Below are 23191 nucleotides of genomic sequence, written 5' to 3' on the forward strand. Positions count from 1 at the left end.
AAAAACTGGAAAAAAATGGGATGATCTAAAACTTTTGACTGGTAGTGTATTTGTATCTATGAAATGATTCATTAGCATTTCATTCTGTGAAGTCATTTCCACCACTTCAAACTTTTACTTTTTAACGTTGGTTGGTTTTTGGTTGACTACTTGGTTTCCTAGGGTTACGTATGGTGACTGTAAATATTTCTTGTACCCTAAACATATTAACTCTTATACTGTTTTTTTTCTCTTAACTTAATTACTCCTTGGGATCATCTCACTGCTTCTCTTCTCCTCTCATCTCTTAAAATTAGGTGCACTAAAGCAATAAGGTATGAATAAAAGATTAAAGTAAACTTCTGAGTAACCAGTGTTCCTAGGCCAGCAGACAGCCCACGTTCAGAGTCTCCCTGCAGCAGCTGGTAGTCAGATTCCTGGAGCTGATCTGGTTGACATAAATCTCAGGCTTTGGGAACATGTATGAGACTTTGACTGAAGGTCAGAGGTATGTACACCTGTGCTTCACATCCCTCCACCAACACAGCATGCTGTATTAATAATGAAACATTCACTGCTTCCTGCATTGAGACTGAACATCAACCAGACACTGAGGTGCAATAAATGCTCATAAATGCTTATAATAAAGTGGAAAATAAGCGAGTCACAGCCGGTTAGCATAGAAACAGTCTTTATTGTTACATTTCAAAGTACATGGTGACACAGAGGAGAGGCGTTACAGGGTTCATTCTACTCTGCTTTTATTCTGAAGGTCCAAACTGCAGTCAGTTTATTAATCTGGTTGAAACTCCACTTGTTTCTGTTACATGTATATACGAGGTGCCATCCATGCTAACTGTTTCCACTCACTTTCTGTCTCTGTGCTAAGCTAGGCTAACTGCAACACAGACAGGAGACCGTGATGTGTAAAGATGTGACCGTGACAGAAATCTAAATGTTGTACTGTCCCTTTAATACTCTTCCTGTCACCTGGTGGTCAGATCTCTTAATGCAGGTTTACAGTGGGCATGAAGGAGACTGTAAAATCTGCACATGGAGTTAAAGTGGTCTTTTTCAGGGTCAAAGGTCAGATCACCAACCCAGACTGAGTTTAATGATGATGATGATGACGGCACTGACACAGACTTAGTTTAAATGTAGAAAAGGATTATAGACTTGTTACGGTCTCTAAGGCTCGACAGACACATAACATATTAAGGGACGCCAGACAAAAATCGGAGGGTGTACAAAAATGTGTGTTTTATTTAAATTCAAACCCAAGAGCAGGGGATAAACAAACTCAAAGAACCAAAAAGGACTGTAGGTGCCGGCCAAAAAGAACAAAAGAGGGATTCGGACACGAGGCCAGCCCACATAGGGCCGTAGGACCCCGACCTCATCCCAACTAACTTAAAGTGCTTAAAGTAAACCTAACAACATGAACAAAAACCGAAAACAAGACTACCGGTCACCTACAATCCAAACTAAAATAATAAAGAAAATAAACCACCTGCTAACAGGGACAAAGAAACATGAATAATACCAGCACCCGGCGCTGCGATGGTGAGTGGTGCCAGAATGAGTGAGCCCGAGCGAGCCCAGAGAGAGAGAGCGAGCCACCTCCCTCGCCTCCTTATATAGTCTCCTCCCCTACCTGGGCACAAATTATTTTCAAGTGCTCAGCAGGCCAGGGGAGGAGTCACCAGGAGGAGACGGGAGAGCAGCCGCACGTAACATCCCCACCCTTAAGATGTTGATTATGTGCATCTAGAGAAAACGGGGAGAGAGAAAAAAAATAAATAAATCACATAATCAACATTACAACTCATAGTTTAACATCGCGACAACGCATCCGCGATTACGTTCTCGGTACCGCGAATATGACGTATCAGGATGTTAAATGATTGAATCACGAGGGCCCAGCGCATGATTCTTTGGTTGGTGTTTCTCATTTGATTAAGAAACACCAGTGGATTGTGATCAGTGAAGACAACAACGGGATGAACAGCAGAGCCGACATAAACCTCGAAGTGTTTTAGAGCCAAAACAAGCGCGAGTGCCTCTTTTTCGATTGTGGAATAAACTCGCTGATGACGGTTGAATTTTTTTGAAAAATAGGATACCGGGTGCTCGATTCCATCAGCACCATCCTGAAGAAGGACAGCACCCGCACCTGAATCACTGGCGTCTACAGCAAGTTTGAAGGTGTAGTAACTTGATCGGAAAAAGGACCACGCACGCTGTATAGATCAAATATGACTTTTATATAATAACGACGAGCAGACACATACTGAGAGGAAAACACAGTCTCTGGAGGCACATAGGTACTGACAGGCGTGTCAGGCAAAGGCAGCCGGCTTAGGGCATCAGCGTTGGCATTATCTTTACCTGCTCTGTACACTATCGAATACTGGTAGGCTGACAGTGTGAGCGCCCCAGCGCTGTATCCTGGCTGAAGCTAGCGGCGGGATGCACTTGGTCTCGCTGAACAGACTCATCAGTGGTTTATGGTCTGTGTGGATTTTGAAAGCACGGCCATAGAGATACTGATGAAAACGTTTGACAGCAAAGATGATGGCTAGACCTTCTTTGTCTAGTTGTGAATATCCCTTCTCCGCTGCTGTCAAGGTACATGAAGCAAAACCAACCGGTTTCTCTGATCCGTCCTCCATCACATGTGACAAGACTGCCCCGACCCTGTAGGGTGAGGCACCACATGAAAGGATTATCTCTTTATCCGGGTCATAGTGAACTAGGAATGTCGTCGAGTGGAGGAGCTCTTTCACTTCCTTAAAAGCCTCCTCCTGCTCTGCACACCACTGCCACTTGGTGTCATTGTGAAGAAGCTTGTACAGTGGGGCTAAGACTCTTGAAAGGTCGGGCAGAAATTTCCCATAATAATTTACTAAGCCCAAAAATGATCTGAGTTCAGCAACACACTTAGGGCTTGGGGCCTCTTTAATGGCTCTCACCTTATCCTCCACTGGGTGGAGCCCCTCAGCTGTGATCCTGTGCCCCAGGTAGGTCACACTTGGTGCCAGGAACACACATTTGCTGTGCTTTAACCGCAGCCCTGCTTCTAAGAGCCTCTTCAACACCTGCTCCAGGTTAGCCAGATGCTCTGCCTCTGTGGTCCTTGTGATCAAAATATCATCCAGGTACACTGCTACATGAGGAATCCCCTGCAGCAGAGTGTCCATTGTTCTTTGGAAAATGGCAGGACTGGACGCCACTCCAAACACCAGGCGATTGTATTTAAACAGTCCCTTGTGCGTGTTGATGGTGACATACTCTTTTGACTCCTCGTCAAGCAGCAGCTGCTGATAAGCCTGACTCATGTCCAACTTTGTGAAAAGCTTGCCCCCTGATAGGGTTGCGAACAAGTCCTCTATGCGTGGCAACGGGTACTCCTCCAGCTTAGAGACTTGATTGACAGTGAGTTTGTAGTCCCCGCATATCCGTGCAGTTTTGTCCTCTTTCAAAACCGGAACAATGGGTGCTGCCCACCTTGAGAACTGAACAGGCTCTATTATGCCCAGCTTCTGCAACCGTTCCAGCTCGTCTTCAACTTTGCCTTTCATGGCATAGGGGACTGACCTGGGCTTGAAAAATCTCGGTGCAGCCTCAGGGTTCACATGGAGCTTTACTGTAACCCCCTTAAGTGTTCCCAGCTCGTCCCTGAACACTTCCTTGTACCGCTGCAACAAGTCCTCTGTTGTACTTGCATATTTTATCTCATGCCAGTTCAGACGGATTTTGCGAAGCCAGTCACGGCCCAACAGACTGGGGCCGCTGCCCTTAGCAACCACCAGCCTGGCGTTTGCCTTCTGACCCTCTGCTGAAATGTCCACATACAGCACCCCCAAATGAGGAATGGGCTGGCCTGTATATGTCCTGAGTTTGAGCTTTGATGGACTGAGGGGAGGCAGGTCAGACCCCCAGGTCTGTCTGTAGGTGTCCTCACTGATGACGGATGCAGTAGCCCCTGAATCAATTTCAAATTTAATGTCCTTCCCTCTGACAGTGATGGCAGCATAATAGGGCTCGGCTGGTTCCTCATCTGTTTCCACCCCAAACATGTTATAGGAGCATTCAGCCTCTTCGTCAAGGTGGTGTGTGGTTGCCTGAGACTGATTAGTTTTTCCCAGCCCCGGCTTCCCCCTCCCTTTTGACCCTCTACACTTTTTGGCCAAATGCCCTTTTTTGTTACATGCATGGCACACAGCATCTTTAAATTTACAGTCATTAGCATAGTGTGCCCCACCACACCGGAAACAGTCCACTCGCTTTGCTGGCTTACCAGTGTCTTTCTTGACTTGGTGCACTGCTGCTATCTGGTCGAAACTTGGCGCAGCCAACACTGGAGCATTTGTCAACACTGCTTTGATTCCTTCGAATGCCTGTTGACAACTATTCGACCAACGGAACCGGACCTTGGGACTGAGCAGGTCAGTCAGCGGTGCCGCCACTGCAGAGAAGTTTCTACAGAAACTCCTGTAGTACCCCGCCATCCCGAAAAAGCAGCGCAGCTCACGCCGAGTAGATGGAGCAGGGAATGACAAGATGGCTTCGATTTTTCCAAGCACAGGCTTGACTTGCCCCCGACCCACGACTTTACCCAAATAGGTCACCGTGGCTTGGCCAAACTCACACTTCGCCAGATTCAATGTGAGATTTGCCTCTCTCAGCCGTGTGAAAACTTCCTTAAGTTGATCAATGTGATCGTCCCACGACCCTGAATGTACCACAATGTCATCCAGGTACGCCTCACAACCAGATAACCCTGCTAGCATCGTATTAACCAGGCGTTGGAAAGTCGCAGGAGCATTTCGCACACCGAACGGCATAACCGTATATTGCAGGAAAGCATCAGGTGTCACAAACGCTGAAATCTCCTTAGCACGGTGTGAAAGCGGTACTTGCCAGTATCCCTTTAACAGATCTAGTTTTGAGACATAGGTCGCATTGCCAACATGATCAACACAGTCATCAACACGGGGCAAAGGAAAACAATCCGGCTTAGTGACGCCATTAACTTTACGGAAATCCGTACAAAAACGATCCGACCCATCAGACTTCACCGAAAGGAGACATGGTGAGCTCCATGCGCTAGAGCTTGGTTCCGCAATCCCGTTTTCTAACAGGTAGTCAACTTGATGTTGTAAACGAGCACGTTTGTCGGGATTCACTCTGTACGCGTGTTGTTTAATAGGAGGCGAAGTTCCCACATCGATATCATGTTCAAGGACATGAGTTTTAGTCGGCACATCAGAAAACAACGCTAAGTTTGACATAATTAAACTGATCACATCTTCGCGCTGAGCCCCATTTAAATAGTTAAGACAGTGATCAAGATCCGATAGCATTTCAGAATTTTTAAGGCGGCCTTGCACGACAGCAAGAGACGGAGAGACGACATCATCGGGCGCATCTTCCAGCGCGTCTGGCATGTCAGCACTGGACAGTTCCGTTGTTACCTGAACCCCTGCAGCGGTTTCAGCACCGGACAGTTCCGTTGTTACCTGAACCCCTGCAGCGGTTTCAGCACCGGACAGTTCCGTTGTTACCTGAACCCCTGCAGCGGTTTCAGCACCGGACAGCGCCAAAACGGTCTTACTTTCGCCACCTAAATGACACAGGGAATCAGTGTTTCTGTCAACATAAGGCTTTAACATGTTCACATGACACAGCCTGCTCCGCCGCCTACGTCCTGGCGTGGCCACAATGTAATCCCGATCACTGACTTTTCCTTTTATTTCGTACGGACCAGTGAACCGTGCTTGCAAAGCTGATCCGAGAATAGGCAGTAAAACTAGAACCTTATCCCCTGGCGTGAAGCTGCGATTCTTGGCGTCTTTGTCGAACCACTTTTTCATTTTTACTTGTGTCGCCTTCAGATTTTGTTTCGCCAGTTGGCAAGCACGGTGAAGTTTAAAACGGAAATTACTCACGTAGTCACAGAGGTTTTGTTCTTTACATTCATTCAGCCACTTATCTTGAAGCAGAGACAGTGGACCTCGCACGGTATGCGCAAACACCAGCTCGGCTGGACTGAAACCCAGGGATTCCTGAACCACCTCACGGGCTGCAAAAAGGAGATGGACACCCTCGTCCCAGTCATTATTAGTTTCGAAGCAGTATGCACGGAGCATCGATTTCAATGTGGCATGGAAACGTTCCAACGCCCCCTGACTCTCAGGATGGTATGGGCTGGAGTAGCAGTGGGAAACGTTAAGTTGTTTCATTACCTGTGCAAAAATCCGCGACATAAAATTTGTGCCTTGATCGGTTTGTATTATCTTAGGTAGGCCGAAGACGGAAAAAAATTTCACCAAGGCTTTCACAACCGTAGCTGCAGTGATTTTGCGTAAAGGAATAGCCTCGGGAAAACGAGTTGCTGCACACATGATGGTCAGGAGGAACTTGTTACCGGCTTTTGTGCGAGGTAAGGGACCAACACAGTCAACGATAACACGTCGAACGGTTCGCCCACTACTGGGATTGGATACAGCGGGTACTGCGAAATTGTCTCGTTTGGTTTGCCACAGACCTGACAAACATGACACGATCTACAGTGCTGTCTAACGTCCCGTTTTAATCCTGGCCAAAAGAAACAACGCAAAACACGATCGTAGGTTTTATTCACCCCGAGATGACCTGAAAACGGGTCATCCTGTGCAAGCTTCCGAATTTCGTCTCGAAAAGACGTAGGAACAACAATTTGGGTCACGACGTTCCAGTCATCAACTGTGGAGGCGTGTGGCGGCGCCCATCTACGCACAAGCACACCATCCTTCACAACGTAACCCCTGGAAACGTTGTCCACGTCATTCTCTGTCACAACCGCATCGAAAAGTGCTGCAAGAGACAAGTCACGTTTCTGTTCTTTAATAAGGTCCTCTCGTGACATGCAATTTTTGAAGTCCCAATTTTCATCGTGAGAACTAGCAATTGGCGTTGCAGGAACAACAGGCGGAGTGGGTGGAGGGGGAGCAGAAACAACTAACGTGGCTGAACTATTATCATCAGCAATAAAGCTATCAGCTAAATCCACCCCATCATCATCAGGTGCCTGTTTTTCCTCACTGGCTGCCATTGCGCGAGTGACAGCGCACACTGAAAATACCTGAGGAAACTTTCGTTCCAGTTCATCCGGACGTTCAAGTCTAGGAACTGTTATAACCTCGGGATTTAAAAGGATTTTACCTCCCGCCAAGTCATTACCAAGGATAAACGAAATCCCCTCCACAGGAAGTTCTGACCTCACCCCAACAACCACACGTCCCTTCACAAGGTCCGACTCGAGGCACACAGTATGGAGCGGAACTCCTATGAACTTCATCCCAAATCCTCGGACTAACGCACTAGCCTCTACTGAGGATTTGTCCGTCAAAGGCAGCACCCCCTCTAACAAAATGGACTGTGTCGCTGCACTGTCTCGCAGGATGGTAACGGGAACTTTCGGACCCTGTTCAGAGAGGGAAACAAAACCTTTCATCAAGAACGGAGCATACATTTCAAGAATTTGTTCAGCTTCAGGAGTGAGTGTAGGGGACTGTATGAGGCAAGAATGAGCTTGTTAATATTCACATTTCTCCTTATCTCTTTGTGTTCTTTAAATAGACATTTACTGTAACTTTTGAATTTGAAGTTTACATATTTGTCCAATAGTCATTTAGTAGTTGGTTTATTACTGGGGTACTGTAGCTTTAAGAGGCAGCAGCCTCGCACTTTGGTTCAAGTGGTGTCGTTTACCTGCGTGGTAGAACCCCAGACTAGCAGTGGAGACACACGGTTTTTTACCGTGTCCTGTTCTGTATTTTTGTTTAAGAGAAAGCTAATTTTGTGGATAATTCAGTGACACTTGTGGAATAAAAGTTTTTATTTTTTGTTACATCGCCTGGAAGTCGAGTGGATTATTAAGAACAACAGCACCAGGATACGTGTAAGCCAGAAGCACCTGCTAGTCAACATTCGCGGATACAGGGACTGTACATTCGGTAAGCCTTCTGTTTTTACTAAGTTTACCGTTTTGGGTACCTTGGTTTTCTTGTTCAAAGCAAAACATTGTTGTATGGTGTGACCAGGCTTTTTGCAGTAAAAACAAACTTTCCCTTTAAAGTTTGCGTGTTCCTTGTTTTTGTCCTCACCCTGAAACTGTGTCTTCGATTGAAACATTAAAGGTTTTGGCGCAGGAGCGCTACGCTCACTTTCCCGATGCGTCAGAATATATTCTTCTGCAAGAACAGCTGCATCAGCCAAAGTTTTAACTTTTTGTTCGTTAATATATGTGCAAATTCTTTCAGACAGACAGTTTTTAAATTCTTCTAAGAGAATTAAATCCCTTAAATCCGCAAAATTATGCACATTTGTGGATTGGCACCAACGATCAAAAAGGGCTTCCTTGTCTCGACCAAATTCACAGAAAGTCTGGCTGTCGGTCTTCCTAAGTCTACGAAATTTTTGCCGATAAGCCTCAGGCACGAGTTCGTAGGCACGCAGCACAGATGACTTTACTTGGTCATAATCAAGACAATCTTCCGGTGTCATGGATGCATAAGCGTCTTGAGCTTTCCCAGTTAACACCGACTGCAAAAGTAAAGGCCATACATCTCTGGGCCATTTCAGAGTATTCGCTACACGTTCAAACATTACAAAGTAGCAGTCAGCATCCTTCTCATTAAACGGCGGAACTAGCCGAATCCATTTATTCAAATCAAAGCCTCCGTCACCGGAGCGCAAAGCAAATGCAGAAAAGGCATGTTTAGTTTCAAACTCTCAACTTTAATTCTTTTTCAACCTCCATTTTCCGACAGTCCAATTCAAAAAGCATTTGTTTTTCTTTTAATTTCTTTTCATTTTTTAGTTCTATTTCTTTCAGTTCTAAACGGCGCATTTCCACTTCTAATTCCTTTAAACGGAGCAGATCGTCCGAGTTCTGCACCACACTGGAACTAGTAGTGGTTTCGCGATGCAAAATTCCCTTTTCATTTAAAGCCAGTAGTATCTGAGATTTAATTATCTGTTTCTTTGCCTGTTTTGTTACAGATATTTTAAAGTGATCAGCAATATGATTTAGTTCTTGTTTTGTAAACGAATGGAATTTATCGAGGCTAGGGTTAGCTTCAAAATCCCCGATGAAATCCATTTTTGTTATATTTTTAACAGATGCTAATATGATCACAATCACTCCAAGTCAGAGCTACCGAACAAGGGAATCCACACAAAGAGAACGCCGTAGAAACGAGATGGCACGCCCACACACACGCGAAAGACCTCCGGAAAAAAAAAAAAAAACGCGAAAGAACCGGAAAACCCGGTGGCTCCCAAATCACGCACACAAAGTGCAACATACAAGGTGTTGGCTATAAAGACACAAATGACCGTGTCGGGTAGCACACAAATAAAGTAGCGATGATCAAACGCTATCGACACGTTGTGTAGGCTACCCAAAATGCACAAAGCACAAAGCAGTAACACCGCTGAGGCAAAGACAAATCACAAAAAGCCAACAGCGCAATCACAAATCACTGCATTCCAACGAAGCCAAACACAGAATCGCGATCTCAAAACCCCGACTCAAACATCCAAAAAAAAAAGATCCAAAAATTTAGTTTTGGACGAGCCCCCAAAATATGTTACGGTCTCTAAGGCTCGACAGACACATAACATATTAAGGGACGCCAGACAAAATGGAAGGGTGTACAAAAATGTGTGTTTTATTTAAATTCAAACCCAAGAGCAGGGGATAAACAAACTCAAAGAACCAAAAAGGACTGTAGGTGCCGGCCAAAAAGAACAAAAGAGGGATTCGGACACAAGGCCAGCCCACATAGGGCCGTAGGACCCCGACCTCATCCCAACTAACTTAAAGTGCTTAAAGTAAACCTAACAACATGAACAAAAACCGAAAACAGGACTACCGGTCACCTACAATCCAAACTAAAATAATAAAGAAATAAACCACCTGCTAACAGGGACAAAGAAACATGAATAATACCAGCACCCGGCGCTGTCGCGACGTGCGCTAGCGATGGTGAGTGGTGCCAGAATGAGTGAGCCCGAGCGAGCCCAGAGAGAGAGAGAGAGCCACCTCCCTCGCCTCCTTATATAGTCTCCTCCCCTACCTGGGCACAAATTATTAGGCGCGTTCGACTTGATGCAGATCTGTCTGAGTCTGACTTAACGTGATGCATGCTGGGATGAACGCAATGCATGCTGGGATGGACGCAATGCATGCTGGTTAGAAATCCTGTCCGACTTGTGTCAGCCGGGGAGGGACTTACCACTACGTCACCATGTCACATGACCTTAAAATATCGCGGGAGTCTTCGCCTGCAAACAGATCTTGCAGTTGCTCTCCACGATCTGCACGACCGGAAACCCGCCCTCATGACGTCAGGTCAAAGACGTGATTGGGCAGTTTGGGAGGAATCTCCTCATGACGATTTTGACGTTTCTCGCTTCGTTATGTTGGAATATGCGAAAATGAACAGAAATGGAAGGGATACCTTCTTATATGTGATTTCTGCAACAATGGTAGGCTGGCCTACTGAAAACGTTGTACATCTGACTGCAGTTCAATGCAGAGTTCATTTCTTCCATTAAACAGTAAAAAGGCATTTTTAACATGTTGGTAACAGTAGAATAAGCGGGATAATGGACTTCACTCCATTAGACTATCCGAATAAAATAAAAGTAGCCTGGACTATTGGCTCAACTGTCAGCACGCTCGCCTCCCGATCCGAGGTGCTGCTGGTTCGAGTCCGGGCGTGTGCAAAGCTGAATCACGCAGGTTACATTCTAAGGCTTCGCGTTGGGTCGTTTTAGCATCTAGAACACGTGCATTAAATTTGTAGAAGTGTCGTCCATTATCCTTTACTTATATCGTAGTACTGCTTCTTCAGTATCATCCTAAATTGGTTTAGTGGGTAACACGTCAGTCTGGCGATCGGCCGTCCGTAGTTCGAATCTTGTTAACGGTTAGTAGATTTTTGTGGTTCTTCTTCACACCTGTCTGTCCAAAAATGAAAACAAATGGCATTTAATCTCCATCTCAATATCTTTCTGTGAATTCGTTTCATGGTTGAGTTACAGGTGCTAAACGACTTTGGGTGTAAAAGTAAATATTCAAATAAGTAGCCTAATCAGCAGTTCATGTTCGCCAAGATTGGAGACCAAAGCACTATGCTACTTAATCCTTATTCAGTAGATTTGCTGCTCTTCACAATCCTTTGCATACAGCATGCTTGTTGTAACACGGGTATAAATTCCGGTAACTCCAAAGCTTCTATTTCGTCGGCAACAACGAACGCAAACACCGCGAGATCCGCCATTGTTTACACGAAGTTGACCGTGTCCGACTTGTCTGCAGCCGTTTTATGCTCCACCCCTACAGTCGGCGTAAGATCACGCTGACGTAAGCAAGTCAGACTCAGACAGGCGCAGACAAGTCGAACGCGCCTATTGACTGTATATACTATGGACAAACCCTTCGTGACGTCACCCATTGGATTCCGAATTCAAAAATGAAGCCTGTAGTGGGCGGAGACTTCGGTCGCCATGTTGGATTTGCTTTACTCCGCCCACACTCGGATACTCCAAATATGGACATGGGCGTCGTGTTGGGGCGGAGCTAAGGCAGCCTGGGCGCTGAAACCCGCCCACTCAACTCTCCGCTACCGTGTTAGCTCAGGCTACCGAGCTAGGCTAATCGCTATCCGCGGTGCTAGCAGCCGGCTAACACGGCAAATCGGCCAACTCCCCCTTTTTCCTCACCCGTCCTCCCAGCACCCCAGCTCACCTTGCTCGAGGTAAGTTCACCAGAAGATATAACAATCGAAATAATCAGTTATGTCTTAATTTTAGTTATACACAACAAAATAAATAAAGTAGTAACTTATTACAGCTGTAGATTTTGTCGAGTGTTGCAGAACTTTGTCAAGTTGTCATAAAACATTTACTCAAAACACCAACGAACCTGAATCAAATGACTTCACCGTTAAACTTTTAAGTTATATTTTTATATTAAATAATTAATATTTCGAACAACTTTAGTGGATTATGTTCCTTGAATAAGTGTACTATCGTTAATAAACAATGTTGGTGCTGGCTGCTGTTTAAAGCTCTTACCATAAATGACATTATGACATGAAAAAAACAGGCACATTTATATTTATTACAACGTGATTCTCTTTCAGTAACTAGTTAATAAACGTACTGGTATTAATTTTTTTACCCTTCAAATGTGACATCATTTTGTTAACTTAAACTTTTTTCTCTTCCATACAGTGTGGATAATTGGTGACAGTGTGGGGCCTAGAGAGCTGTGACCACCATGGGAACAACCTCAGTCTGCAGGATGTCCTCATCTGTTGGTTTGGCTGGGTGGACTACAGTGGAAAGGCCTTATTCCCTTATAAAATATTTTTAAATATTACATTAAAATCCTCTTTGTATTTGCACTCATTTTGTCTTTCATGCTTCCTGTAGATCTTTCACAAATGTCACTGTTAATCTGAAAGTTAAAAAATAACAGGCAATGGTGTTCAACACATGAGACAGAATACAGAATTGTAGTTTATGTAGAAAGGTAACAAACAAAAACTGTGTTAAAATGACCACAGTATTAACATTGAAAACTGATGAATGTCAGCAAGGCCAACATTTGCTGTTAATTTAAATTATATTTAGTCTTTTCTATTTTAATAACAAAATATTACTGTGATACAAGCAGTGGTTTAACAAGTTAGGATCAAATGCATTCAGGGAAACATTAATATTATAGACAACACATTTCCAAGTTGTTTAGTGTTCTTTAATATGTTAACAGATGTAACAGTAATTACAAATACTTGTGTCCTGTGAAATAAGTAACGTTTTCAACCTCTTTATTATTATTGTTGTTAGTGTTGTTTGTTGCCCAGGTTTATCTCTCCCAGAGTGTCCTACAGAAGAAAAAGGTAACTGGTTAATAACAGTGGCAGAAAGAAATACCATGGCCTGTCTGGTGCAGGCCAGGAACACTAAACAAACATAAGAAACTAAAAAGCACGAGGCCATATGGATAAAAAATATATAAATATGACAGATCCAACACTGGAGAACCTGTATGACATCTGTAGCAACAAAGGCCTGTTCAGGTGTCATTAATCATTTTAGGTTATACAAATCTTATTGTAATTGCACACAGGTCGCCACTTCTTAATGATTTTAAGATATTCGTTATATTGCCAAAATCAAGTTCAAGATTAACATTACATGCATGTTAGCTAATTTATGAGGTGAACTATTTTTACCAACCTCATACAGAAGCATTAGGTTTAAAAGTATCATCATCGTAAAGTCCAACACTTCTATATTACGTATTGATTTCTATACAAGTCGGTTTAATAACCGTAACAACCAACAATGTGCTCCCGTTAACATCGCATTAGCTGGTTAACGAGCTAGCTAACAAGCTGAGCTAACGCGCCTGTTTTGTTAAGACACCAATGCTTGCTAATTAGTGCGAACTTATTTAGAATAAAACTAGTGTTTCACTCACCGAAAAAACTGAAGAGCAGATTTCTTTGAAGGTCTGTTAGAACAATTAACCGAACAACAAGCCATTGTTTATTCGGTCGTTGTGTGTACTATTTTCCAAAACTGACTACAAGCACGGCCGGATGGTCGTGACACTAATTAGCTAACTGGGGACTAGCGGAGAGACCAAAGCTAGCAGCTACCGCCAAGGGACCGGCCCATACGTCACCTGTCACTCAAGGCGGGAACGCCCTTAATAATGCAGAATTTTAAACCTTAATAAAACATAAACGAACACGTTAGAAAAAAATTCACCCCCCGTACAGTTGTCATGAATAGTGAAATAAGGCATTGAGACTAAAACCGTTTTTTGTACCAGGCTGTAAACATGTTTAATATTGCTGTAAAGTTGGGCATTTTAACATGGGGGTCTATGGGGATTTGCTCCCTTTTGGAGCCAGCCTCAAGCGGTCACTCGATGAACTGCAGTTTTTTGCACTTCCGCATTGGCTTCAATTTTCAGACCCGGAGGTTGCCGCCTGGTCTGAGTCTGACTTGACGTGATGCATGCTGGGATGAACGCAATGCATGCTGGGATGGACGCAATGCATGCTGGTTAGAAATCCTGTCCGACTTGAGTCAGACGGGGAGGGACTTACCACTACGTCACCATGTCACATGACCTTAAAATATCGCGGGAGTCTTCGCCTGCAGACAGATCTTGCAGTTGCTCTCCAACGAACTGCACGACCGGAAACCCGCCCTCATGACGTCAGGTCAAAGACGTGATTGGGCAGTTTGGGAGGAATCTCCTCATGACGATTTTGACGTTTCTCGCTTCGTTATGTTGGAATATGCGAAAATGAACAGAAATGGAAGGGATACCTTCTTATATGTGATTTCTGCAACAATGGTCGGCTGGCCTACTGAAAACGTTGTACATCTGACTGCAGTTCAATGCAGAGTTCATTTCTTCGATTAAACAGTAAAAAGGCATTTTTAACATGTTGGTAACAGTAGAATAAGAGAGATAATGGACTTCACTCCATTAGACTATAAAATAAAAAATAAAAATACCCTGGGCTATTGGCTCAACTGTCAGCACGCTCGCCTCCCGATCCGAGGTGCTGCTGGTTCGAGTCCAGGCGTGTGCAAAGTTCAACACAACGCAGGTTACATTCTAAGGCTTCGCGTTGGGCAGTTTTACCATCTAGAACGCGTGCATTCAATTTGTAGAAGTGTCGTCCATTATCCTTTACTTATATCGTAGTACTGCTTCTTCAGTATCATCCTAAACTGGTTTAGTGGGTAACACTAGTGGTGGGACGAGCGACACTGGTGCATCAGCACTGTGCCGAGAGCTCAAGAGGGAAACCTCGTATCGGTGCGTGTATTGCTTTAAGAAAGAATCACGTGACCGATACAGGAACTGTATCGTTTGGATGTGCCGCGCCAAAGTGTGTTTATCAGGAAACAAACTGTATCAACATGTCGTGGGTTTGTCGGATGGAGTTTTGCTTGATCATGGATCGTTCTAGGAAGTTTTCCCCGGTGTGGAATAATTTTGATCTCGTGACGCCAAACAAGGTAAATCTTTTTCTCCTTTATATACTATTTTTTACGGTGGCGCATTGCACTCACTTTATCAGTTTATCAAGTGAATGACCTGTGATACATATGATAGTCAGTTAAAGAGCCTTAGAGTTGCTTTATTCATGTTATCATGTAATTCTGAGATCCTGATCTCGTAATCATGAGAGGGTGTCTATTTTTTTAACAAGTGAATGCAATGTTCTGGTAAGAGGTTTGAATTGTTTTCAGATAAATTAACTTTTTATGTTATTGTAGGTGAAGTGTCGGCTCTGCTCTACAGAGCTATCTTATATCAATAAGAGCACTTCATCAATGCTGAGGCATTATAGAGCTCGGCATGGCAATGAAGAATTGGCAGATACTCGTGAGAGTACCCCAGGTATGTTGAAAGTCTCTCTAAAAATTGTGCTAAAAAAAACATGCATGCAAACAGACAGGCTCCAGGCCTGGTATCGAACCTCCAACCCTCTTGCTGTGAGGCGACAGTGCTAACCACTACACCACCACGTCGTCTTATGTCTATTTGATATTGTTTGTAAAAATTACAGTCCTTTTATTAAGCTTTTGACAAAATAGTTCCTTTTGGCTTGCAGTTCCTAACAAGCAAGCAGTGGATGAGGCAGTGGTCAATATGATCATCAAAGACTGTCAGCCACTCAGCTTTGTTGAAAATGAGGGATTCAGGGAGCTCCTGAAGCTTATTCTACCCTCGTATGCTCTACCAAGCAGGAAGGTATGTTTAAGAATTTTTATTATATGTTTGTACTAACTATATAACTATATTTTATTGGTGTAACAGTATTTGTATGGTTATTTTCAGACCATCAAGGACTTGGTGAGCCAGAGATATGAGGAGGAAAAGGAGAAAACCAAAAAGGACCTCCAGAGTGCCGTTGCTGTTACTTTAACAGCTGATATGTGGACGTCTATGAATATGGAGGCATATCTAGCTGTTACTGGCCAGTGGCCACTATGTGGACAAAGAAAGCCATGAACTCCATTCATCAGTCTTGGCAGTGCAGCATTTTCCTCAGAAACACACTGCAGAAAACATTGCCACGGTTAAAAGGAGCCTCATGGAGGAGTGGGGCATAGCAGGAAAGGTCAGGTGTCTTGTCACTGATGCAGCAGCAAACATGACTGCATGTGCTCGAATGCTGCAAATACGGCATACCATTTGTATAGCCCATTCCCTGAATTTAATTGTGAGAAAATCATGTGATCAAATCCCAACAATAACTGAAATACGCAACAAAACACGACACATTGTGACATACTTTCGATCGAGCGTGACTGCTAAAGAGAAGCTCACTCAAATACAGCAACAGCTGGGAACACCGGGCCATAAATTAATAAACGAGGTGCCAACACGATGGAACAGTACCTACCAAATGTTTGAAAGAATGACTGAGCAGAAGGAGGCAGTCTGGGTGTCACCGGCCTCATTAAAACCTGACATCACTCCACTGACTCCAGAAGAATGTCAGATCATTGAAGAGATGCTCAGGGTTCTTGCTCCTTTTGACCAAGCTACAAGAGAACTGTCTGAGGAAAAAAGGGTCTCTGGGTCAAAGGTCATTCCCATGATGAGAATGCTCCACATTGAGCTTCAACGTCAGGCCACAACAGTGACAAAAACAGCTGCTCAGCAACTGGCTGAAAACCTGAGGAAGCGGCTAACTGACGCTATTTGCGGCATGGAATCTCTCAGTGTGATGACTCTGGCAACTCTGTTAGATCCCAGATTTAAAAAGAATGGATTTGTTAGTCAGCAAAAGGCAAGTGAAGCGGTGAAGAGACTGCAGTCAGAATGTGCAGAAGAAATGAGGAGCCAAGAGCCTGACCCAAGAGAAGAAGAGCCTAGCTCTTCACATGGGTCAGAACCCAGTTCAGGTATGAAAATACATTTCTGTGGCACTTATATGATATGATATATCATGTGATAATAAAGTAATGAATAACTATTTTTTTAGGGCACAATCTCTGGAAAACTTTAGATATGGAGGTTGCAGAGACCCAGAAGACGAGGAACGCAACAGCTGACTCCATTATTGAAGTCCAACGCTACCTGGCAGAAACAAACACACCCAGAAACCAAGATCCTTTGCAATATTGGAAATGGAACCAGAAAATATACCCACATCTTCATCAACTTGCACTTAAAACTCTCTGCTCACCATCATCGTCTGTACCATGCGAAAGAGTATTTTCCAAGGCTGGGGAGCTGGTGTGTAAGAGGAGAAATCGCCTTGGAGCAAAGACACTCCAAAAACTTTTGTTTCTCAATAAAAATACATGAACTAATCACTTTTTTGTCTTTTATTTCATATGATTTAACAGTTAAGTTGACAAATGTGCACATAAGTTAAAAAAGTGTAACTCTGAATTTTTACTCTAATTTGCTATATTTTACATACCAACTCAGTTTTAGCATTTACACGAACAAGGAATTTCTTTACCTGCAATGATTTTATAACTACTGCAGGGGTCACTATTGGGTGACCAACACAGTATCAATACAGTGCCGACACAGTTTGTTTAGTGTGTCAATACACTCCTTGAGGTATCATCGTCCCATCACTAGGTAACACGTCAGTCTGGCGATCGGCCGTCCGTAGTTCAAATCTTGTTAACGGTTAGTAGATTTTTGGGGTTCTTCTTCACACCTGTCTGTCCAGAAATGAAAACAAATGGCATTTAATCTCCATCTCAATATCTTTCTGTGAATTCGTTTCATGGTTGAGTTACAGGTGCTAAACGACTTTGGGTGTAAAAGTAAATATTCAAATAAGTAGCCTAATCAGCAGTTCATTTAAGCCAAGATTGGAGACCAAAGCACTATGCTACTTAATCCTTATTCAGTAGATTTGCTGCTATTCACAATCCTTTGCATACAGCATGCTTGTTGTAACACGGGTATAAATTCCGGTAACTCCAAAGGTTCTATTTCGTCGGCAACAACGAATGCAAACACCGCGAGATCCGCCATTGTTTACACGAAGTTGACCGTGTCCGACTTGTCTGCAGCCGTTTTATGCTCCACCCCTACAGTCGGCGTAAGATCACGCTGACGTAAGCAAGTCAGACTCAGACAGGCGCAGACAAGTCGAACGCGCCTATTTTCAAGTGCTCAGCAGGCCAGGGGAGGAGTCACCAGGAGGAGACGGGAGAGCAGCCGCACGTAACAAGACTAAATAAATATCTTTTACTTTACAGTCGCACGCATCTTTGGCATTGTTTCTGTTGCAGGTAAGAACTTACAGGAGCTGACAGGAATAAATACAGAGTCAGAAATCTGCGTGAAATCTGCCAATCCACAGTTTAGGAGACATTATGAATGGTGATGGGTTAAGAAGTTTTCAGGATCTAAGTGAAACATTTAAACTGTCAACAAACTCTTTCTTTTTATATTTACAATTACGTTCTGCCTTAAGAGCAGCAGGTATATTGACTGATAGGAAACCTGTTAATCATCCAGTAATGGAATTATTTAAGAAAATATCAGGGCTACCTAAAGGGCATGTTTCTGCAATTTATAATACTTTATTGGAACACATGCAGACCCCCTTAGGGATAACAAATGTGTGGAATAAGGACTGCCCTGAAGCAACTATAGACTGGCCTAGAGTTTGGAGGAATGTCGCTCATTCCTCACAAAATCTAAATAATAAGTTAACCAATCTCAATTTTAAATTGTACTTTATGTCACTTGAATCAAACAGGGACTTTCTTGCATATCATGTGGGAGTGTCCATCAGTTCAAATTTTTTGGCAACAAATAGGAAAACATCTTAATAATGTACTTGGCGTAGAGATTAACCTCTCTCCAAACTGTATGCTCTTAAACGATGACTCTGGGCAAAATCTTAATCATATGCAAAGATTGTTGTGGCTATCTGCATGTACAGTGTCTAAAAAGATGTTGGCGGTTAGGTGGCAACCACCGCATTCACTTTCCATACATCAATGGATTTATTCCCTAATAGAGATGTTATCCCTTGAGCTCTCTGTTGCCAAGATGAATGGAGCTGGCCAGCGGGTGCTTAAAGCTAGGAAGGAGGCTCTCGAGGTAGCTCGAGCTATGATTTAACCCTTTATTATTATTTTTCATTCTTATGTATTTATCTTAAATATCCAACATGTGGTGAAAATTAGAGAAAGATCTGTGGGGGGGGGGGGGGGGGGGGGTCTAGGGTTATAAAATGTGCAGGTGTGGTGTGTTGTATTGCTTATTTATTAAGTTATTTACTGATTTTTTTTCTACTTATTCATTTTCTTTGTTTTAGTTATGACTTGTCTTTCTCAAATGTACATAGTAATGATATCACTATGTCTAATGGTTGGAGTGTGTAAGCTACATGTGCTTATATGTTTATTGTTGTTATTTTGTGATTTATATATTCCTTTTTATGTCTGTTCTTTTGTCTTTTTTTGTTTGTTTCTGTGATTTATTTCTTGGTATATGAATGTGTATGCGCTTATACTCTTTGTTTGCAGCAACAGATATATGTTGACTTTCACCTGCTCTCTATATAAAAAAAAAGAAAAAAAAGAAATCTGCGTGAAATAAAAACTGACACAGATATATTATTATTATCATCATAATTATAATTATTATTAATATTCACTTTAAACTCTGACATTATGTGAAAACCTCACAACTCCAGGCTGGTTTTTAGTGCTCACCCTCCAAAAGGAACTAAAATCAGACAGCATGCAAACTAAATACAGTTGGTCTCTGCAGCAGCATTTCAAAGTTGCTATCGGAAACTTGGACTGCATATGCACCAATCAGCCATAACATTATGACCCCTGACAGGTGAAGTGGATAACTCTGATTATCTTGTATCAACCTCGTTCCAAAGGGTGGATATATCAGGCTGCAAGTTAAACACATCATCTAGACGCCTTGGTCAGAGCATCTCCATGTCAACAGTGGTCCAAGGAAGGAGAAGAACCAGAGAACAGGTCATGGACCAAAGGTCACTGAGTCTGACAGATGTGGTTCTGGGGTCAGAAAGGAGTAGAAAGGAGTCAGAACATTCAGAGGATCTCAGACAAGTCAGGGTGTTCAACTGGACCATGGAGGATGTAAGGAACAGCCCCATGAGGTTTCATGAGGGTGTTCTTGATCTACAATAATGTCCAGGTGGTGGTATGTTCCAAAGAAACATCCACGTAAATGTTTCCCAGAAAGAACATTACAAGCTGACGAGATCCTGGATCACTTCACTGTCTGGTGGTTTTAATGTTAAGGCTGATCAGTGCATATGTAAATATAATTCATATTCTACCCGTCACAGTAAGAGAGATAAGTGGTCACTAGTAGACTAAACTAAATCTGAACCTTTAGGAATAAAGTCAAAATGTTTTCAAGAGAAAGATTTTGTTTGAAGAAGATAAAGTTGGAATTAGATGCAAACATAATTTTACAAAAAAGCTGTAATATATAAAAAAAGGAAATTATGCAAGAACTTATTTTAAGATAAAGCTTCTGTTGTCCTGAAACTTTCTTTGCATCATTTAATAAAATACATTTTAGAATAACTTCATAATGTCATGGATGTTTTGTCTCAATCATGTTTTTCAGTACGATGATCTTTTCTTGTGTAACAATAACTTCTCATCATATCTGGACTTTTTCTTCTGAACTTTTGTTTCTGTGCATTATCTGACACAGAACCATCAATGGAGAAAGATTAATTATTTTATTGTGTTTGTGGCGATCGCCTCAGAGTCTAAAAATCTTCTTCTCTTTGATATTTTACTTTCAAACATCTGTAACGTTTGTTTGGAGATGCTCAAAGGCTTTTGGGAGATTTTTGGAGATGTGAGGTTTTCAGCTGAGGACACCGCTGCTGTATTTGACTGTTTATTAAAGGGCCTGTCTAACGTCTGGTAGCAGCCTGGTCAGAGATGTCTTCCGTCCCCCAGCGCGGCGGCTCAGCTGAGATCATCCAGAAACTGAACGGTCGTCACTTCAACTCCTTCAACTCTTAACGTGGCTTCAGCCAAATGTTACAAAGACACGTTTGTCAGTGGTCGGCTCTCCTGTCACTAACACTTCACCGCGGAGACATTTACATAAACACACACTGTACAAACTGCCGTCAGGCGCTCAAAGGGTCCATTATTTAGTTATGTCTGATACATTAAAGGACTTCCGTTTAGAAGAGCTGTTGTTGTGGTGGAGCCTCCTCTCTCTCAGGTCTGATGTTTCAGTGCATGTCTGCTCCTTTTTTCCCACAATGCAGCTCTGTATCTCTTCAGCTGTTTCTCAGTCTTCCTCTTGTTTTCACCTCTGAGGAATAAAAAATATAGGAACACAAAGATTAATCCAAAATATTTATTTGTCCCTTGAGGGCCAATTCAAGAGGAGCACGTTGTGTGACAGGTTAAAAGATAATAAAAATATATGTGTGTGATGGAAACAGCAAATTCATAGTAATTTATAAGGTTTAAAAGAGTCTGCTGAGGTCACTAGAGTAATAGAGGCAAACTATGTACTGTTAAAAAGATGAAGTAAGAAAACGGTAAAAGTGTAAAACATTTGGTTCATTCTGTGTTTGATTAACTTTGTCCATGTTTTAATATAAGCCAGCATGATCTGTTATCAGCAAGAAAGTCTTGTTCTGTTACTCTGTTATCGATTGCTTTTGTCTAGTAACACTTAGCAGGAGTTTGAGCTAATTTCCACATTCTAGTAAAAGCTCTAAGGAAACAGCACCTAATCACTTCTGTGATTATTCCTTCCTGTTTTCCAGGTAATATGTCCACAGTATACATTACTAAGTGACTGCAATCATTTTCTAAAACAAGTTTAAGTGTGAAGAGGATGTAAACCAAAGTTTTAGGATAAGATAAACCTTTGCTCATCCCACAGTGGAGAAACCTGCAGTGTTGCAGCAGCAGACAGACCAAAGGACAGTGGACACAAGAGATGGACATGTAGTGAAGCTCTTGGTTGCTAGTCAAGCTAAGATGTAGCTGCATGATTTACTCCCAGCATTTTTTCATTGTATTTTGCACATTTTCCTGTAGTTTTGTATGAGTTTGCTATGCTGTAGTTATATTCCTCCTACTGTGAATCTCTGGTGAATTAAATGTAATAATGTTAAAGAGGGTTTGTAGCGTACCACAGCTATCCTGTTTTGTATCCATGTTTTATAAGTATCTGAAACAGCATGCAGCCACTTTCTGTTTTCCAGAGGCGTGACAGCTGCACACGTATAATAAGAAAGTAAGATGAGACAGAAACCAGAATCTGGACTGAAACTACATATAAAAGTTCAAGTTCAAGAATTTCTGACCATTTTTTATTCCACTGCTCTTCAGCAGCAATCCTGCTGGCATTAGATCATAGTGGTAATGGATAAAGGGATATCTGTGTGTTGGCACAGTGCAGGACACAATGAGCAGTAAAACCCTGTCAACCATCTTTGATCATCACCAGACCATCTGCTGGTTGTGTGTCCTTACTGTTGCGTCTGGACGGAGCAGAAGCTCTGACACTTGGCGTCCTGTGGACTGGTGCAGAGGCAGCGGCTGAGCTCCCTCCTGAGTCGCACCGAACCGAATCCATACGGCACCACGTGGCTGGAAGACAGAGTCACTGATAAATATTCACATCTCACCATGAGGCCACGAAACATGATGCACACAAGGATGCAAAACAACTCAACACACAGAATGTGTGATTATACACTGCCTGACCAAAAACAAAAGTCACCACCTGGATTTAACTAAGCAAATAGGGAGGAGCCTAATTGGACACTTAATTGGATAATTACTGCATGGGTGATTATCTTTCAGCCGGCAACATGTTATTTAAGCCCAACTGATGCAATGAGGAGCTTCTCATTTCTTCAACCATGTCTAAAGACACATCCTGTGGTCGTCTGTTCTCTAGCACTATAATATTTTGTCCTCAATGTCTGTCTCTAGGCTGGTTTGGACTGGATTCAGACCATCTCTCTATCAGGAACTAAATGTAGCTTTCAACCAGCAGCAGCATTTAAACTGTGTGTTTCTGACTGATGACTCAGCTGTCAGTGAAGTTATCTTGATGACTGAAGTCAAATTCTTGAGACTGTCC

At 42.9% G+C, this 23191-nt stretch overlaps 1 protein-coding gene across 1 annotated transcript; it reads left to right on the forward strand.

Annotated features, from left to right (window-relative positions):
• Window positions 1-14822: 14822 nt before the first annotated feature.
• LOC311499766 (zinc finger BED domain-containing protein 4-like) lies at window positions 14823-17666 on the forward strand. The gene is made up of 4 exons (XM_084560890.1): window positions 14823-15090; window positions 15352-15475; window positions 15690-15829; window positions 15917-17666. Exons 1-4 carry the CDS (start codon window positions 14992-14994, stop codon window positions 16088-16090), a joined length of 537 nt encoding a protein of 178 aa, XP_084417016.1. The 5' UTR covers window positions 14823-14991; the 3' UTR covers window positions 16091-17666.
• Window positions 17667-23191: the final 5525 nt, after the last annotated feature.

Source organism: Chelon labrosus (genome assembly GCF_963514085.1).
Source record: "Chelon labrosus genome assembly, chromosome: 14".
Lineage (NCBI taxonomy): Eukaryota > Metazoa > Chordata > Actinopteri > Mugiliformes > Mugilidae > Chelon > Chelon labrosus.